This window comes from Acomys minous (assembly GCF_964271855.1).
Source record: "Acomys minous genome assembly, chromosome: 15".
NCBI lineage: Eukaryota > Metazoa > Chordata > Mammalia > Rodentia > Muridae > Acomys > Acomys minous.
This window is the reverse complement of record NC_140497.1, coordinates 76,348,342-76,368,964: the sequence shown is the minus strand read 5'-3', so window position 1 is coordinate 76,368,964 and position 20,623 is coordinate 76,348,342. Positions and strand designations below refer to the sequence as shown.

Sequence of the window (20,623 nt, the reverse complement as noted above, 5' to 3'; positions counted from 1 at the left end):
CCCATCTACGTCTCACTACCTGACGGGTCCAGCCCACATGACAGACCTTCCAAACCACCCCGAGAAGATGCCCGCCACTCCTGGTGCTTCCGACCGTGGACAATCCCCAATACAGGTCTACTCTAGTGTAGCAGTTGGCCAGTCATTACTATTTATCTCACTATCGTCCGTCTCTGTGTCCTAGTACTGTACACAACTGTTACTAAAGGGACTGCTCCGACATCAGCAACGGTTATATTTATAAAGAAATCTAATGAAAACTCAGTCAACACCTGGAGGTCTATTTAGCTTGGGATTCAATCACTTGCATTTTCTTACTACATTTAACAACAAAGATGTGTTAGCGAACAAATGTCTGCTTTCAGGAGTTTGCACTCATAGTGTCAGAACTCAAAAATTTCCAATGTGCTCAAAACTCAAAAGTAGGAGAATGGAAGCATAAACCTACAACTGGCAGTCAGTAAAGGCCTCCCTAAGGAGAACACAGGGCTGAGCCATGAGGAGGCGCCAGCCTTGCAGAGGAGGTGGTGGCTGCTCAGTGACGATGAGCAAGTGGGGCTGAAACATGGCAAAGACAGTTCAGAACCCATGTTAAAGCTACGTGTTAGCATGTGCTTTGCAAACTTAGTGCCAGCCTAGCCTAGGGGAGGGAGACCTTGTCAAGAGAGAGTAGAGCGGAACAGAACAAAGAAAGAAGCGGGGAGGGGAGGGGAGGACCAACAGGGTAGTTGCCATTGACAACCTGAGCTCAGTCCCTGGGATGATCCTGGTAGAAGGAGAGAACTGACTTCCCCACGCTGTCTTCTGACCGTCACGTGTGGGCCATGGCAAGTGTGTGCATCCATGTTCTCCCAATAACTGAGTGTCCTAATGACTTCTTAGGGTGCACAGTACTTGAGAGGTAACACTCATGTTGTCCTCTGCCTCTACAGCAGGTGGAAAGATGAGGGTTGGAAAGAGAGTATGCGCTAGATGGTGCTACTATTTACATGGAAAGAATTAACAGAAAATGACCAAAACACCGTTTTGTGAGGTGGCTGTGAAGTGCTTTCATATGACGTTAGTTTTAGCTGGAGAGAACAGATTTGGAAGCTATCACAGTGATACACAGAGATGGCCACACACTACAGGCTCGTCACTCAATACAATAAAGAAAAGAAAGTTCAAAGCTTAGCCAGGTCATAGACCCAGGAGTCAGCAAAGGAAGAGAAGCTGCCTCCACACCAAGCTGAAGAGGACCAGCCAGAGAGGCCCAGAGCCAGGTGGGCACAATGCATGCAAGCAAGACAGAAGCTCTTCAAGGGGGTGACAGATGCCAAGCTGCACAGGGTAGCCCTAAGAAAAGGGACCAAATATGGCCCTCAGGGGCCATCTTTTGCACTTTATTGACAATCCTGACCTTAGTAGTGAGGCTAAGAGTGACTGGGAGAGAGTAAGGCAGAGAATTCCATCAGGCTATATACTTCAACACAGATACCATCATCTGCCCAGTCCGTAAAATCAGCTGAGAGCTTCACTCTTGTTCTTGGAACAAACCAAAAGCAGTAATAGATGCAGGCTCTCACTTTGACTATTGTCTCAGACAGCATTCCTCTGACATTACCTTTAAAGTAATGGTAGACTTCCATGGAGTTTTGCTGAAAACAAAATAGGTGTGGATCCAGAGAGGTGTCTGAGTCACCCCTCACTCAGGAAAAAAATTCTCTAACAAGACACTTCAGCCACTCACAGGTGGCCATGCACGTACCACACACACTGCTCAGACCCTGGGAATCATCTATAATCTATAATTCTATAACAAGAATGACACAAGCCATGCGGTCGCAGGCGCCCAGGCCTATGAAAGGATGCACCTGGCGTTCGGCTTTCATCCTTCCTATATGAAACCCAGAGTGCCCTGAACCTGCTTCTTTGCTTTCGTGTAATGTAACATGTTAACCTGTATAAACAAATTAGGAGGCAAGGACTTGGGTAAATGCTGTCTACAGCTCCTCCAGGAAGCTCCAACTCCAGGGGACTCATGTTTACCCAGAGGTCTTTGGGAACTCTTAACCCAGCAGCCCTCCATATGGCGAGTGCTAGCCAGTGCATCTGTTATCTCCCACCCTGCGCCCTCTTCACAAAGACAACTGTTGGCGCTCCACAGTGGCCACGTTCTGTCTGGAAGGTGCCAGCTGCTTCCTCCTTGTCCTTCTGACTGCCCTTCCCAGCTGCTTACATCCTAGTGACAGACACCTTTCTTTGTGTAAGGAGCATACAGAGCTATTTCCACAGCTGACTGGATTACGGGTCTTTTCAGGTACAGACATAACCCACAGTTTCTCGTGACAGCACACCAAGAGGATGCATGGGTAGCCTTGCTATTACTACAGCATCTAGGCTGTTTCTACTTTTCCCACATTTACAACAGAAGAAACAGATGTCACTTTCATTTTAATCCACTTCTTGTTATTTCCTTCCCATGTATAATTAACGAAGAACTAAGAGAAATGCCCCGCCAGGGTGACAACTCCTCTCCTCTTACCTCATAAATGTAATAGGAGAACAGATTTTACTACATGTGCCTTGTTAGGAAAAGGGACCAAGTGAAAGGGAGAGATAGCATAGCTGTTAAGAGCACCGTTGTCTGCTCTTCCAATGGACCTGGGTTCAATTCCCAGCACCCACATGGAGGCTCACAACCTGGGGAATCTGATAGCCTCTTCCGGCCTCCTTGAAGACTGCATACATGTAGCCTAAACACCCGTACACCAACAATAAAAAATACATCCTTAAAAGGGGAGGGTACCAAGAGTGCCTTTCACTAAATGAACTCTGTCATTATCTGCAACGAGAAGAAAATTAAATTACTTCCCCCACCATACTCAATCAGCTTCTAGTAACTTGTAAGCTCCATGCATAAATCTAAATGAGAGGAAACCTATGAAGAAGTAACTCTTGGCTAAACAAACAAAAGTAACGCAGGTCTATAACAATAAATGGAACTGATATGATAACAGTAAATGGAACTGATGAAAATCAAGTAAACAAAAAATATAGACCCACATGCACAACCTACTTCTTCCTGGGTATCTTAAATCAGCTCTGTATAAATGAATCACAACCCTCAATACAGCACCATGGTCCACACACCAACTGTTGTTTGTTTAGGGTGTGATCAGAGTGTGCCCAGTACAGGCGCATCTTCTTTTGATATTTTCAGTCCACAGCGGCTGTATCCAAGGGTGCAGAGAGTTATCTGTACCTTACAGATTTTAGCCCTACCCACAGGCACAAAGACACCCCCTTTGCCCCTTAAAAACTTCAAGCTGGCTAAAACTGTCTGACATAGAGTACCTAGTTATAGCTAATATACAGTTACAAGTACATGGTGACTTCTGGCTAAAAGCTGCCCTCAACATATACAAACCATTTCTTTGCCTAAACACATTCCTCTAATTAAAAAGAAGAAAACTCAGCTGCTGAAATAATACAGGATCAGGTGAATGCCTCAGATATTCCTATTATTTGCTTCTGGGAACAGATTGCTTCTTCCCAGTTGCTGGATTAAGTAATACATATTTGATTTATTATGAAATTTAATCAGGATTATCTCACTGCTAAAGTTAATTTCCCAAGAGTACAGCGCAAATATGCTGCTCTGAATTTCAGTACCTCCTGCCATCACAATATTGAGATTTGTACTGTTATATAAAAGACCGCTTTGGGGTGGGCAGGAGAAGTGTACTGCTCACAGCAAGTACCGGGCTTGTTACAGCACAGCCGCCCTGAGAGTGTGGGTCTTCTCTCGGCCACGCTGCTCGGACTGATCTTATTTGGGTCTAACTTCCCCCGAAGGCACAGAGCGGTGCTGAGAGGTGCTCAGTACATCCTTCTTCACCTGTTTCCTGACTGGAAACTACACGCTACAACGCTCAGGCTTTTGACTAGTTTAGCAAGATGTATTTTGATCAGTGATAAAGGAAGCTTAACAATTTATTTATAGATCTAATAAGCACATGGCTGGGGGAAATCTGTATGACCAGCTGATATTTATTAATAAATATTAGCAAAATGATCATTTGAGAGCTATTATTTCAAATACTGTCTCCCAAATAAGAAAATAAGTAAAATTTATGTTGAAACATATTAAATGGACTTTTAGTAAAAATATTCAAAATAGTACGTAAATTAATATATTCCACATTTAGGTAAGAAAAACATGCATAAATTTTTAAATTAGCTCAGATCCCAAGTAATGAAGTCACTCCTACTTTTAAGAAAGAACATTTTCAGAAACTCAACACCGTGGATTCAATGATGAGTCCTTGGCCTGTAGCACTGAGTCAAACCATCAGCTTCCATTAATGACCCAGACTTCAGAGACTCCCTGATCACTAACGCTCCAGAGTGCACAATGCCTCAGCAGTGGAGGCTTTGCCCCCTGGGGGGGCTGACTTCAGAAGCACCTGGGCCAGAGGGGGCTCTGGACACAATCTGTGTGCAGGAATGTTTCTCTACTGGTCCCCCTGTCGGAAATAGGACATTTCATCATTTTGTCAAAGTTGGGTTTGAATCCCAGATGCAGTGGAAGTTCACTGAGAACAGACACCTGAGAATGCAGTGACTAAGACAAGCAGTGCAGATCTGGGGGAACTAGCAAGAACAACGTGGCCGTAACTTTCACAGTGTTGACGCTCTTATCTAGTTTATAAAGTATCCTGCATGGAACGTCTAGTTCAGAGTACCATAAAACATGTTAGAGCCAGGAAAATATCACCAGCAAAAGCCACTGTTCCCTGTAAGGTAGCTGCTCACTGTCAGTGATAGCATGTGACCTCAGCAGCCTAGCAAGCATTTACTACAGAAGTGGAATAACACATTTGGTGTCTACATAAAAATGTACAACCTAAATCCTCTTCATCAACAGAAGATGCTAATTAAAGTGCCCGCTGATGACTTACTATTTAGAGCCTTTCACTGTTCAGTGATTCACTGTTTCACCTGTAAAATGAATGACATGATCAGTCTCACAACTCCATTAGGGATTACACAGCCTGTGGACAGCAGTCGCGACACTGGCAGGCTCTCAGTACAGGGCTGGCACTGCCCCTGGCTGCACTGTCTTCATGGAGTACTTAACTCCACACTTCCGATGGTGCTAAGCAACGAGTGACAGACAGGGTCAACGGAGTAATAGTAAGTGCACCAGTGCCGTGTTTCCAGTTCTCCCAATTATCTTTTAACTCCTCATGGGTTTGCTATGATCTTAGCTAGGGATTTCTTTTTCTTCTCCATCTTCAAAACTGACTCAGCATGTCAAGAGGCCATCATGCCTTCCTGTCCTAGGACCACTCAAATGTCAGCTCTTGGACTTACATCTCTCCACACTGCTTTGTACCCCTGTTTCATAGCCTTAACTATATTCTGAAAGCTTCCAATAACAAGGGATTTCTGGGGACCTAGTTCAATCTCTTGCTACTGAAGTTCAGAGCTGTATGTATCAAAGCCACCGTGATTTCTCCTGCTGCAGATGCTACCTTCAAACTCTTGACCCATCAACTGTAAAATCAAACTACCAGTAGAGCAGTGTCACCAGGCCAAGTTGAGCACAGCCTACCAATGGAGCACCAAGTACAACCAGAAGCTGGCCTGCTTCCTTTTTGCCCCTGATGACTGCATGCCAGAGCAGGAGAAAGTACTACCATACTGGTCCTTGGTACTGCTGTTTCAACAAAGTGTTTGAGTTGAGCTAAGTACCTTAAGGATACTTTATACTCTTTCAAAGACTCTGACTCTCTGATTCATTCTCAGTCTCATATTTCTCTCTCTCTCTCTCTGTCTCTCTCTGTCTCTCTGTCTCTCTCTCTCTCTCACACACACACACACACACACACACACACACACACACACACACACACACACACACATCTTTTATAGCATTTTATGTCTTTCATTGATGAGCAAGTCAGTACTTGACTTCAAAGATCATCACCTTAGCAACCTGTGAGACACAGTGCTCCTGTCTTATTCTGAAACTTCATGCTTCTTTTGTCACTAGATCTGACAATGAGTGACAGAGCAAGAATTACTGGGGGGAGGCGGGGTGTCTAAAAACAAGCTTACCTGACCAAACAGATGGTAAGAACAGGAACTCCCCAAAGAATGTAAGAGCACAAAAGACAATTTCTAGGTGTTCAAACACAGTCCTGCACAATCTAAATGAGAATTCTAACACCAAATCCGAATTTGGAGCTGACATCTAACATGGAATTTCTTTGGCTAGATTTCTATACAGTTGTTACAGTATTCTCTTAAATACTTCATTTTAAAAGTGAGGTCTCAGTTGATGTTTCACTATTTTAAATCAATCTTGCAATGTATGTGCTCTTAAATCCATCAACTATTACACCAAGCAGCCCCTCTTCTCACTGGGTTCCGCCCAGAGGGCAAACAGTTGGCACACTTTTAATCATGTAAGAAGCTTCCAGTGTCAAGGAAATTTAGTTTCAATGCTCTTTTCTTTACTATCAGATTATAGAGGATAAATGACTTGAACTGCCACTGTAATTACATGCCGTCTGTTGTCCCATCACTCAGGAAAGGGGAGGGGCTGGGTGCTTTAAAGCACACTGAGAATTGGTAGCATACTGCTTGCCGTCATTTCCCCGCAATTGAGCATGTTAGGCCTCAGGATTAGTGGATTAGGCAAAGGTTTTATCAGAATCTGCACTACTGCTTCAAGACAGGCCAAGCGCACTGTCCAATGCAGAAGAGAACCAGTCAAGCTGTGAGCAGCGTTTCCAAACACAAGCTGCCATAAAATGGGCCACTCTGCTATGTGACTCATGGCGCAGGTTGGTTTTCCTGCTTTGCTTTTAACTGCTTACCACTGTTTGTGCTACTGTTTATCAAGAGTTTGGCATCAGAACTGGTTTCTCACAGAACTTCTGAGGCTGCCTCCATAGAACATACAGGAGAATTCAGTGTACGATAACTAATATTGCTAACATCTTGGAACAGAAAAAGTCCTGACCCTCAGGAATCGTAAACTGACTCTAAAGGAATAAATTACCTACCTCATCACCTGACAAGACGGGCCAGCCTTCACACCCAAGTTTCATTAAACCTGGACTAAATTAAAAATGAAATGTAAAGCAAGAAACCTAAAACTTCAATGATTCATACGGCCACATGTGAAAAACCTTTACATACAATTTCAGGATCTCAATAACCTTTTTTTAGTAAGCTCCAGAAGTTGATTAGACAAGACCAGGAGTGCTATAATTAACTCACAGAGCCACATTTCCCGTGTTTCTAGAAACTACTAGGGAACAATGCCCTGGACAAGAGAAAAGAACCAGGAAATCAGCATTGTGCCTGTGGTTTTGTTCTGTCTGCCTCTCAGACAGGCCTCGCTGGGCGTGTGGCCCACACAGGCCTTCAGGTGGCCGAGCCGACAGAAGGTGCCACTATCGCTTTGATGCATTTCTTGAACTGGTGATGTGTAATTTGATCATCGTCGCATTGGACCCAGAGAGCACATCTGGTGCTGATGGGAGACTCATTAGTTCTGAGGAAAATGAATAGCATCACTGTGACTCCAAGAGAAATTCCAGATTTGTTAAGGAAAATTTTAATATTAAAACTATCAATATATTATTATTATTATTATTATTATTATTATTATTATTATTATTATTGCTATTTATAATTTGCACCTGATAAAAACTATTTTATGAAAATTTAAGAGTATGTATGGCAATAATATGGCCCTTTTTACTGTATGCAATTTTTAATAATGTTATATATAAATACATCTGAGCTAAGTCCCCATCTTCATATCCCAGTTTCTATTAATCAATCAACAAATCAATTTGTTTTCTCCCACCAAGCCTTATTTTCACTTTTTCCTTGAAGAGTATACTTTTTCTTACCGAGGCTCATGGCCAGGCATAGTGGTGCCTTCCTGTAACCCACCACCCCAGAGGCTAAAGCAGGACAAAGTCTGGGGACGCGCTGTGCTAACATCAGAATCCTGTCCTCCTCCCTCCCTCTACCCAAAGAAAGGGGGTCTACTACTGTATTATTATAGTACCTTTTACTCCAAGGGAATCCTCAACTAATTTTTAAAACTACATTCTAGCCAGCCATGGTGGTGTGCTCCCTCAGTCCTAGAACTCTAGAGGACAGCCTGGGTTAGAGTGAGACCATGTCTTACACATTTGCTAGTTAACCTTCAATCAAAATACATTAGACGTGTGAGAAACTAGAAAAAGTTTTAAGTGAATGACAGACAGCGTATTAAAACTTATATGCTAAAATAGCAGGGCTTAAAAAGAAACCTGCAAGGCCAGCACTCGTACTTTAAATACCTCCGCACAGGGCCTGCAAAACAGCTCAGCAGGAAAGGGCACTTGTCACTGGGCCGATCACCTGAGTTCAATTCCTGGAACCCATATGGTGGAAAGAGAGGACCAACTTCACAATTATGCTCTGATATCATTATGAATGGCCCTCGCCACCACACACACTAAATACAAATAAATCTAAAAACAGCACTGTATGACAGAGATGAGATTCAGCAATAGTCTATGGGCCTGGAATATGTGAGACTCTGGGCTCCAATCCCAACACTGTATAAAAGTATAAAGCCATGTGACTAAGCCTTGCTTGAGAAACTAGACAATTAGCAAACTGTTACCAAAGTAAGTAGACAAGAAAGATTATAATATAGTCAATGTCAATGTTCATTGCAAGAAATTAATATAACTGATTTGCCTTAAAGCAAATCAGATGGAGGAAACATAGGCTAGAAACTAAGAAAGGAACACCAAGTTCAGCCGCAGGCCTTTGGAGGACTGATGCTGGCATGTCAGGAAAAGCAGCAGTAGCGCCCAGTGTTACATGAACCAGGCAACTTCTTAGCGTGGGAGAAGAACATTTTAAATTTTACACTGAAAACTGAACAAATGAAACACCATCACATGTACTAACAACACGAAGTATTTCTTGAATACATGTATTAACAACATGAAGTAGATATTTAAAAAATCTTTCCCTAAGAAAACCTGATGCCTGGATGGCCTCCCAGTGAACTCTTCCAAGGACTTTAATGGAGGCGCGTAGCTCAGACACTGAGACCTGCACAGTTGAGGAGTCCAGGACGGCTGCTCCTCCCACGCCTCTGTCCTCCCACTTCCCCTGCCATCCCGAAGGCGTCTGTATGAAGTTAGAGAACTCTACCAGCTGAGGAAACACGGCGTCTAATAAGCAGAATTCTTTCTGCCCTTCCCGTTCACTTCACAAGCCACCTACTGTGACAAGTGAGAGACTGGCATTCATTTGCTGACATTCTTAAACTGAAAAAAAAAAAAAAATCTTGACCAAAAATGCACAAAACTACAAAGTATCCAATACACTGCATCCAAGAGATATGATGGCACTTGCTATTAGAAATAATAGGCAATGGAGAATCTCTAAGATGCAAACTGACAGAGAAAACATAGCTAATGTTTTAAACTAAAAGCTCAAACCACAATGCACAGTATCCTCACAGTTACAAAAAAGGTACAACAGTAAAATACACACCTCAGATTAAAAAGGCTTACTAGGTCTCCAGTATAATGAATAATTTTTTTAAATCTATAATAGAGTAAAATATCTTGAAGACTACAAGACACTAAAAGTGTCCAAAGAGAAAAGGCAGGGAGGGAGGGCAGGGTCTAAGGATGCACAGATGAGTGATCACATTGCACCACTCTTTTCAACAACCAGAGGAGTCCCTGGGAGCCTTAGACAGAGGCATCTCAAGGGTAAAGCCAGTCTGGGCTGTATACACAGATCCCATAGACCCCTTAAAAAATAAAATAAAATAATCACAGAAAAAATATATAACCTGGAATTATTTTCTCACTCAAATGATCAATCAAGTCAGTTTAGGGACACAAGGATCAGCAGGTTTTCTTAGACAGTGAGGCTTCAAACTACCCCTGCCATGCACATAAGCTCAAGAGAAAGAAAGAAAGAAAGAAAGAAAGAAAGAAAGAAAGAAAGAAAGAGTTGAAGACTTAAAAACCACTAAGAGACTATGACAATCAGCAATCGAGGAACTCCAAATGGAGATGAGCTAACAGTACCTAATAAACTAAGCAAACACGAAAAAAAAAAAACACACAACAATACTCAGCATGGCAACAAACAAAAGCATCATAGCAATACATCACCATAGCACCTGACACCAGCACAACAGAACCTTGCAGGACGGGTGTGGCCCTGGCCTGCTGCATCTGGGGGTGAGGGATGTTTACATTCCAAAGTGTACCTAGGCTTGGCAGATGACACACAAATGTTCAGACTCCCAGAGTCCTTATAAAGCTGTGTGGGCATGACAGTCCCCTGGAATCCCAAAGCGGGGGAGGTAGAGCCAGGGGACTGATACCCAGAGCATGCTAGGTAGCCAGAAATGGTGAGCTCCGGGTTCAGCAAAGACCTTGCCTTAAGGGAGAATTTGGAACTCAATTAAGGAAGATATCCAAATTCTAACAGTTTCAGGGGTATGGATGTTTCCTACTGTGGCAGGTGTACATGTGTGCTGGAGGGCAGAGGCAGGGCCCTGTGTACACCAAGCACATGCTCTACCACTGAGCTGCACTACATGGCCAGCCCCAGAAGCACAGTGCTGGAAAATAGCAGTTGCTGACCAGCATACGCCATGTGACACATGACTGCACACACACAAATGAATGGATGTGCATGAGAAGGGCTGCAGTATAATTAATCTCAACTTATATATGCCAAAATATGAATTTTACATGTCATATAAAATTGGTTTTGGAGGAGGTTAAAAAATTAGAAGTCTAGCATGACAGATTAAAATGCCAGAAGTGAATTTATCTCTGGGGAATTTTAGCAGAAAGATGAGGAAGAATCAGTCATGGAAAATTGTTTTTGCTAAATTAGACATTTTAAACTATATGTATTACTTATATTATTTTTAATTAGATGATGTGTATGCATCTGGTGTGGTGTGTGCACACTGAGTTCAGGTGCCCTCAGAGGCCAAATGTGTTGGTTTTCCCTAGAGCTGGAGTTACAAGCAGGTGTAGGGGAACCAAACTCAGATCCTCTGAAAGACCAATATGCACTTTTCTTCTTTTTTTTGGAGACAGAGTTTCTCTGTAATACAGCTCTGGCTGTCCTGGAACTTACTTTGTAGACCAGGCTGGCCTTGATCTGCCTGCTTCTGCCTCCCAAGTGCTGGGATTAAAGGTGTGCGCCACCACACCCATCTCTAATATGCACTCTTAACCACTAAGCCTTCTTTCAAGTTCCATATTAAAATAAAAATTATTTAAGTAATTCTTAAATTTTTAAATTATTTTACTACAAAATCGGCTGAAAAAGAAAAAAATCAATCATGAAAAGTCTTAATAAAGCTGGTGCTAGCTAGTTGTATGTTCATCTATACCCATTTTGGAAGAAATCTCAGTTGAGAAAATGAACCCACCAGAGAGGCTTATAGGCAAGCCTGTGTTCCTCCCGCTCTCCTTCAAACTCAGAGCCTCTGTTTTCACTGTTATTACATGCATATATACAAACACATATTAGCTGCTGAGTCTTGATAATGTCACTTCTAAGTGCCAGGGGTGACTGCATGTATTGAATAACAAGTTGGTGTGCTCTTCCCTGAGGAAGAAAGACTACCTTCTCTGACTCTCATCATTCTTTAATAGTTGCTAAAAACATTTTCTCTTCTAAAATAAAAACAATACAGCACGTGGTGACAGGTGCTTGCAATCGCAGCACTGGGGAGAGAAGCAGGATGAACATCTCTCTTTTGAGCGTGGCCCACATATCAAGGCAAGGATAAATCTGACTGATAGATGAATGGATGAATAGATAAACAGATGGTAGAGATATACAAAGGAATGGATGGACAGACAGACAGACAGACAGACAGACAGACAGACAGACAGACAGACTACTAGTGTAATGGATTTGGGCCAGTGATTCCTATTAACTACACATTAGTATTAGACTTAATTTTTACAGCACTCTGATTCCTAAATACTTGTAAATTTTGGCAGTACTCTCTGTATGCTTTGCTTAGACTCTGCCTAGCAGACTCGGAGGACAATGGTGAGTGGCCCTGCTCACTCCACGCTCTCACCGGGCTCTTCACATGTTCACTCCACGCTCTCACCGGGCCCTTCACATGCTCACTCCACGCTCTCACCGGGCTCTTCACATGTTCACTCCACGCTCTCACCGGGCCCTTCACATGTTCACTCCACGCTCTCACCGGGCCCTTCACATGCTCACTCCAGGCTCTCACCGGGCCCTTCACATGCTCACTCCAGGCTCTCACCGGGCTCTTCACATGTTCACTCCACGCTCTCACCGGGCCCTTCACATGCTCACTCCAGGCTCTCACCGGGCTCTTCACATGTTCACTCCACGCTCTCACCGGGCCCTTCACATGTTCACTCCACGCTTTCACCGGGCCCTTCACATGCTTACTCCATGCTTTCACCGGGCCCTTCACATGTTCACTCCACGCTTTCACCGGGCCCTTCACATGCTCACTCCATGCTTTCACCGGGCCCTTCACATGCTCACTCCAGGCTCTCACCAGGCCCTTCACATGCTCACTCCACGCTCTCACCGGGCCCTTCACATGCTCACTCCACGCTCTCACCGGGCCCTTCACATGTTCACTCCACGCTCTCACCGGGCCCTTCACATGCTCACTCCACGCTCTCACCGGGCCCTTCACATGTTCACTCCACGCTCTCACCGGGCCCTTCACATGTTCACTCCACGCTCTCACCGGGCCCTTCACATGTTCACTCCACGCTCTCACCGGGCCCTTCACATGTTCACTCCATGCTTTCACCGGGCCCTTCACATGTTCACTCCACGCTCTCACCAGGCCCTTCACATGTTCACTCCACGCTCTCACCGGGCCCTTCACATGCTCACTCCATGCTTTCACCGGGCCCTTCACATGTTCACTCCACGCTCTCACCGGGCCCTTCACATGTTCACTCCACGCTCTCACCGGGCCCTTCACATGTTCACTCCACGCTCTCACCGGGCCCTTCACATGCTCACTCCACGCTCTCACCGGGCCCTTCACATGCTCACTCCACGCTCTCACCGGGCCCTTCACATGCTCACTCCAGGCTCTCACCGGGCCCTTCACATGCTCACTCCACGCTCTCACCGGGCCCTTCACATGCTCACTCCACGCTCTCACCGGGCCCTTCACATGTTCACTCCACGCTCTCACCGGGCCCTTCACATGCTCACTCCACGTTCTCACCGGGCCCTTCACATGTTCACTCCACGCTCTCACCGGGCCCTTCACATGCTCACTCCACGTTCTCACCGGGCCCTTCACATGTTCACTCCACGCTCTCACCAGGCCCTTCACATGCTCACTCCAGGCTCTCACCGGGCCCTTCACATGCTCACTCCATGCTTTCACCGGGCCCTTCACATGTTCACTCCACGCTCTCACCGGGCCCTTCACATGCTCACTCCAGGCTCTCACCGGGCCCTTCACATGCTCACTCCAGGCTCTCACCGGGCTCTTCACATGTTCACTCCACGCTCTCACCGGGCCCTTCACATGCTCACTCCACGCTCTCACCGGGCTCTTCACATGTTCACTCCACGCTCTCACCAGGCCCTTCACATGTTCACTCCACGTTCTCACCGGGCCCTTCACATGTTCACTCCACGCTCTCACCGGGCCCTTCACATGTTCACTCCACGCTTTCACCGGGCTCTTCACATGCTCACTTGGCCTCGTTTTCTACATGGAACGCAATTTTACCACAGATAATTTTCCCCTCACAACTATTTCCTTTAGTTTAAAAAGAGGCTAAATTTAGTTTCAGGAGATTTTATTGTATTACTACAGGAAAATAAATATCCCCCCAAGCCTTATGTTTACCTAAAAATTATATATAAGGAAGTATTTCTAAGCTTTCAAATATGAAGGCCAATGGCAATCATCTATTGTAGGTTTTTAAATTAAACTTTGAGTATGAAAAGTATCAAATTGCATTGCTCTCACAGTGATCCCTTTCTTCGGTCTTAGCCCATCAGCTCCCTCACTTACTTTCCACATCAAGCTGCTGCAGTATTAACAATGCTCGTGCTATATGAAAAGTCGAGAGGGAGGGCACTTTTGCAAAGGGCATTTTTATCATAATTGCCCTAACACTAAGAAGGATTTAGAAGTGCCTTTCATAGATAGACATGTTTTTTTTTATTTTAGTAATTTACTCAGATTACATCTCAATTGTTATCCCCTCACTTGTATCTTCCCGTTCCCCCTCCCTCCCTCTTTCATCCTATTCCCCTCCCCTAGGTCTGTGACAGAAGGGGACCTCCTCCCCCACTATCAGGTCTCTTCCTCTTAGCCTTCTTACTCTTCCTCTGAGTGCCACCAGGTCTCCCCACCAAGGAGAAGAGGTCAAATAGGGGGCACCAGAGTTCATGTCCAAGTCAGTCCCTGCTCTCCACACAACTATGGAGAATGCGGTGTCCATTGGCTAGATCTGGATAGGGGGTCTAGGCTTACTGCATGCATTGTCCGTGGTCGCTACAGTAGTTTGAGCTGATCTGCCTGGGCTCAGATCCGCCAGCCTTGATGGTCTTCTTGTAGGTTTCTAAGACCCTCTAGATCCTTCTGTTTCTCCACTCTTCCTTACCTCTCTCACCTAGCGTCCCAATAGGAAGTCCCAGTAGCTATCCCAATCTCCAGCTAAGGGAAGACTTTCAGGGGACATCTCTGTTGGGCTAGTGCCCAATTATAAGTGAGCATATATACCATGTGAGTCTGAGTCTGGATTAACTCACTCATTATGATCATTTCTAGTTCCATCCATTTGTCCACCAATTTCAGGATTTTCTTCTTTTTAATAGCTGAGTAGTATTCCATAGTGTAAATGTCAATCTGGCGCTTTCTCAGAAAACTGGGAATAGTTCTACCTCAAGACCCAGCTATTCCACTCCTTGGAATATACCCAAAAGATGCTCCACCACACAAGGACATGTTCATAGCAGCCTTATTCATAATAGCCAGAACCTGGAAACAACCGTGATATCCCTGAGTCTAAGCATGGCTAGCCATGTTTTTAAACAGTGGCTGTGAAAGCCATTCCTGGGCTGATTGCTGGGCAAGATCAAACACGAGCCATGTTTCCAACACCCCAACAAGCTTCAAATCTAGTATACACAAAGCTAATCAAAACTACAGTATCAGCCAAGCTCAAATTTGTGAACAAATTGGTAAGTACAAAATCCCAACATGAAAATAAGCAAATGTGCCGAAACGAGCAGTCAGTGAGATGTTCTGCAGTTCCTGACTTTCAGGCTCACTCTCCCATGGCCCCTCAGAAACGGTCTGCACAGGTGCGTGCACACCTGGGGGCGGGGCGAGGTAAAACCGGACTCCAGCTGAAGAGGAAGAACAATATGAAACTGCTTTCTGCATCAGTATCTCAACTCACTAAGGCCTAAGATTCTCGAAGACTGATGAGCATTTCTGAAAAGACAATTGAAAAACAATAATAATAATATACTTCTGACTTAGGATATTAGCAGTATGAGACCCACACAGAACAGCCGAGCGGACACACAGTCAGCTAGCTTTCCCTGCTACGGATCTTATGCCATCCACAGCATGCAAGGTGACAGAGCAAACAAGCAGAAATCTGAGGGAACAGACCATCTTCAGTGATGACAGCAATTAGAGACAATCTTATTAATTACTTTGAAATTACTAATAAGGCAATTTTTACAGAGTGAATAGCGTTAGCATTCAACATCTGGGCTGAAATCAAAAGAGCGAATGTAAGAAGAGTAGTTAGTGAGGTGTGAGACAAAATCACTAGTAAGACAACTGTAAGAAAGCATGCATATGCTGGGAAAACATTAGATTCTTAAGCAAAGGCTCAGCACAAAAATATTCTAAGTGTACTTTCATGTATCATTTTCTTACATAAATAGAACCCAGTAACTGGTGAAAATAATTATGTTTCTACCCTGTGAGTCAGCATTTCTCCATGTTTGCAAAGACACAGCCCTGCAGGCCAAGCACTGGGAAGACCAGGACAGCTAACTGTTAACGTAACTTTCTGTTTCCTACTTTCTGTATGCAACGTCCGTTTCTTACTTCTTTAGATTAATAGTGTTGCTGCTATTGCTCTTGTGTGAACCAGGGACAGCGATGCCACACACGGAACTTGCCTGAGTGAGAAATGAAAGGGACAGAACCAAAAGGGTCTTCCGGAGGGTGGTAATGTGGAGCTGAGGGTGGGTCTGCGTTCTTATCTGAGGGTGCGCTCTCCTCGAGCCTGTCTGCAAAAATAAGATCAAACAAAACAAAAAATAAAATAAAATAAAGATGGCTTTAAATGAAAAGTGATAGTATTAAATCAAAAAGTAAAAGTTAAAACAACAGTCTTTTTTAAAACCATAATTTGCAGCCCTGTTCTTGTAAGGACCGAGGCTCTGTCCTAAGGTGAATATGTATTTATTGCTACAAAAGCAAGTTTAAGGATATTAATCAGTGCTAGCTTACATTAACTAGAACTTACTTAATAAATTAGTCTAGTTCACTTAATACTAGCTATATTTTGTAACATATTGAACTTAAATTTAAACTCTGCTTATTACAAAGACATATTTAACAGACTTTCACCAAAAATCAATAGAAAAACTACTTTAAATGGTTATTTATTCACAGAATTGGTAAATTCAAATTCTCAATAGCCAGAAAAAATAATTCACTCAGTTTTACATTATTCATTTCTCCTAATACTTTGTTCTATTAACACACACACACACACACACACACACACACACACACACACATACACACACACAAGACCAAAGTGTATTTATTCATGCAACAAGTACTTGAGTATGTAGCATACCCCAAGCACAGCACTGTTCGGAGCAACTGGAATATAGCATCAAACAAGATAAAGATCCCTACCCTCATGTAGCGTATATGAAAAACAAACAAGTAACAGACACTAAAAAAAAAGTATATAGTATGTTTGAAAATGAATATGCTATAGAAGAAAATATGGTGCAGGGAAAAAATAAGGGCTTGGCAGTGATAAAGGGTGACGCTACTAGCTGCGGGCTACGGGAGGCCCTCTGGGCAGCTGAGGACAAAGGCTACGGCAGCTGTGCTTAGCAAAGAACCTCCGTCCTCTGGCCGCAGACATATCCTCCAGGCTTACGGACCAACTGACAACTGCCTGACTTTTTCATACAACGTGGCTTTCTCGATTTTTAGCAATCAAAATTATGTTCTCAAAACTTAATGTGGAAGATACTTTAGGCACTCCTACATTCCTAGCAGACCTCTGTTCCATAGCCATTTTAAAAAAGAAAAGGAAAGAAAGAGAAAGAAAGAAAGGAAGGAAGAAAGAAAGGAAGGAAGGAAGGAAGGAAGGAAGACAGACCAAACACATTCATGCTAGCTTGTTTTCAAGAATTCTTTTGGTGAGTAAATTATGTTGTATTCAATTAAACTTTAAGGGGCTAGAAGATAGACAGGGAGGAAGAATCTAAATAGACCTGGGATTTCTAAGAAGGAATGTACTTTAAAGAGCTAGATTCATAACATCTTTTGAGACAACCAAAAATTACCATTTCTCTGATGGAGGGTCTCCAACTTACTGTGGTGGGAAGCAATGATGACATATGAAGGACAGTCCTAAGAGTATCTCAGGTAACTATACGTCAGAGATTATGCCCTGTATCAAAGTGCCCTACATACACTCCTCAGCCCTCAACACACCCTCTAGATTCTGTAACATCAGACTAGAAACAAAAGAAAAAACGAGGCTAACCCAAGCGACAGTCACTACAGCTGTATCTAAGGACAACAATTCCCAAAACTCAGGAGCGTGTAAGGACCCTTAGGAGCATCTGTACCCTCACTGTCAGGAGTCTCACACAGGGCAGGTACTCCCCTGTACACAGACAGGATGAACCAAAGTATCTAAGTGTGAACTGGGAAACCTCTATTTTAACACAGTCCCCAAACTTACAAAACACTATCATAACAACGGTTTCTCAGATTATAAAAGTGCAAAATCACTGCTACACTCTTTGAATCCTTTCGCATTTGGTACATAATTTTCAACAATCAAACAAAATGTAGTAAATACACAAACAGCACGGTGCAGTTATAACGAAGACAAACTTTGTGTGGGAGTAAGCTAATTGCTATAGAGAGGTCTCCGTGAGGACAAATAAAGGAGATACAGGAGATGTTGTGTGAAAAACTCATTTACTCAATTATTCTCAAACAGAAGTCAGGATACATTTATAACAAGATGAATCGTATTTTACTGGTCCACAGAACACAGAATCAATTTTTGATATTTTTAAAAATCACTTAAGATATCTAAATTCCCATAATCTGGGTCTTAGAACACAGAATACAAAATAAATACGCATAATTAACTTATTATACAGTCAATTACATAGAAATAAAAACAAAGTGCTTAATACGGAGCTGCATTTTAAAGACCTTGCTACCTCTAACTTGTGTTAAGTACCAGTTTAAAATGAATGGTTTTCTTTGAATTAGAACAAAGCCTGAATTTAATATAAGAAATTTATCCCATCCTGCTGTAATACTTTCTATAATCCCAGCACAGAACTCAAATACCCTACAAAGTATAAAGTGTGCGGATTAGATGGGCAGTGCCCTCCAACAGTGACTAACAGGTAATAAATAGGCTGTAAAACCTAATAGTCATCTATACCCTGGAGCCAGCGTGAGTGCGATGTGCCTGAAAAACCGTTACTCTGCATTAAAGAACTGTGACGGGTCTGAATGAGCAAAGGGTGATTGCTGGCATCTTACTATAAACTAGCTAGAGACCCGACATTTACACCCGCTTTATTGTGCCTTCAAAAATTATACAACATGCTCAGGAAAATCACAAAACAACCAGTCTTCAGGTTTCTGTTCTTCCTCTTACTTACTCTGATGAAATTTCAAACAGAAAACAGTAAATCTCTTTGTCTGCAAATGAATCTTTCATTGGTCTTAATTAACAGTTACAAGTATACAGCTATCTAACAAATGGAAGTGGAGATTTTCCCCAAACATGTGGTATTCCAATTACTATTTAACATATCAACTGTCATGACAACCAGACTCCTGAGGCTTACATACTGAATCTGGATGCTTAGGTACAAAGGACAGTGACAGTTGCAAGCTTAATTTAAAAGAAAAAAAAAAATCACCAAGACAAACTTTATTACTAAAACTTAATCTTGGTTTAACGTACTGTTATTAAGAAAGACCCAGTAAAAGACTCTGAACCACAAATTACATTCATTTACACTTAAAGCAACAACAGTTTATCTTATATGTTAAATGCCTGTTACAGGTAATCAGTTATTTTCCTAAAGCTCAATATTTTAGTTTTAGTATCTCAAAAAATGTTGCTATTCCTTTAAAATTGCTTCCTATATGAAGCACACAGTGTGTATGTATGTGTGTGTGTGCGCGTGTGTGCGTGTGCGTAAATGTGTGTGTATGTTTAGACCGTATTCTCTTTTCCTATTAAACAAATAACCATGTACCACTCTTAAGAGGAAAGCCTGGACAATGCAGCACTGATGGTGGCCACACTACAACCAGCTCATCACTTACAGGGACAGTGCGCTCCCAAGAACAACAGGAGCATGGTCGGTCTCTCCCCAGAAACCATTTCATTAACCAAACACATGAGCTTTCACAAACAGCTCTGGAAATTTGCTGATAAACATGTGTACCAAGAAAGAAATGCATAAATAAACTACGAGGTATTCCACGTGTACTGATTATTTATTTCTTCCATTTATTTCATCTGTTCATTGGGAACAGAAGAACGAAGCAATAATGGACAGCTGTCAACTCACTGCACAGCTGGTCTTTAGTGAAACTAAGGTTCTAGAAGAGGCCACAGCCTATAAGAGTGATTTAAACTCTAAAGAGGTATCGAAGATGACTGCTGCAGCTAAGAAAGCCTATAGAAGGAAACATTTCTGAAGTACATACAACCCACACATCATCAATTTATAAACTTTTTTAAAAGCACCACTCCTTCCTTTGAACTCCAGTTCACTCAATGTTAACAAGACGGAATGCTATTCACCTGCTTCCGCTCGGTCATCTGCCCATCGGGGTCAGTGCTGTGTGCCCTTGGCTCTGATTTGATTAATGTACCATGAAACCTGGTGATTTAATATAGTTTCAAAATTCCAGCTAAACATCTTAAGATGAGGGAGATGGCGCTCATTCCCCGTGTTAGCTCCCCTAACAACCCCCTTACAATTTAAAGCAGCAGAGAGACAAGACTAAGGAGGCAGCCGATGACATCACTGGGACTAGATGCTGGCGAGACGCCATGGGCAGGGATCAAAATTTGAGTTTTCTTGAATGCTATGTGCTGAAGTGAGTGCAGAAACCCCTGGGAGTGGGATGCCACTGCTCAAGGCCGCCTGGGTCGTTTGCAAACGACAGTGCTTGGCCCCCAGTCCAACTTCCTGGACTTTCACTTGGGACCTGGCACCTTCTATAATGTACAATGTGATGTTCTCTCAGCTG

At 43.2% G+C, this 20,623-nt stretch overlaps 1 protein-coding gene across 2 annotated transcripts in view; it reads right to left on the bottom strand.

Annotated features, from left to right (window-relative positions):
- BMP2K (BMP2 inducible kinase) overlaps positions 1 to 20,623 on the bottom strand; it is a 104,984-nt gene that overhangs the window by 5,734 nt on the left and 78,627 nt on the right. Inside the window, exon 15 of one of the 2 annotated variants that reach the window (XM_084759358.1) lies at positions 16,246 to 16,356. The exons of the other annotated variant lie outside the window; for it this stretch is intronic. Coding sequence (XP_084615484.1) covers positions 16,246 to 16,356 — 111 coding nt within the window. The remainder of the gene's footprint in view (positions 1 to 16,245; positions 16,357 to 20,623) is intronic. 2 annotated transcript variants of the gene reach the window in all.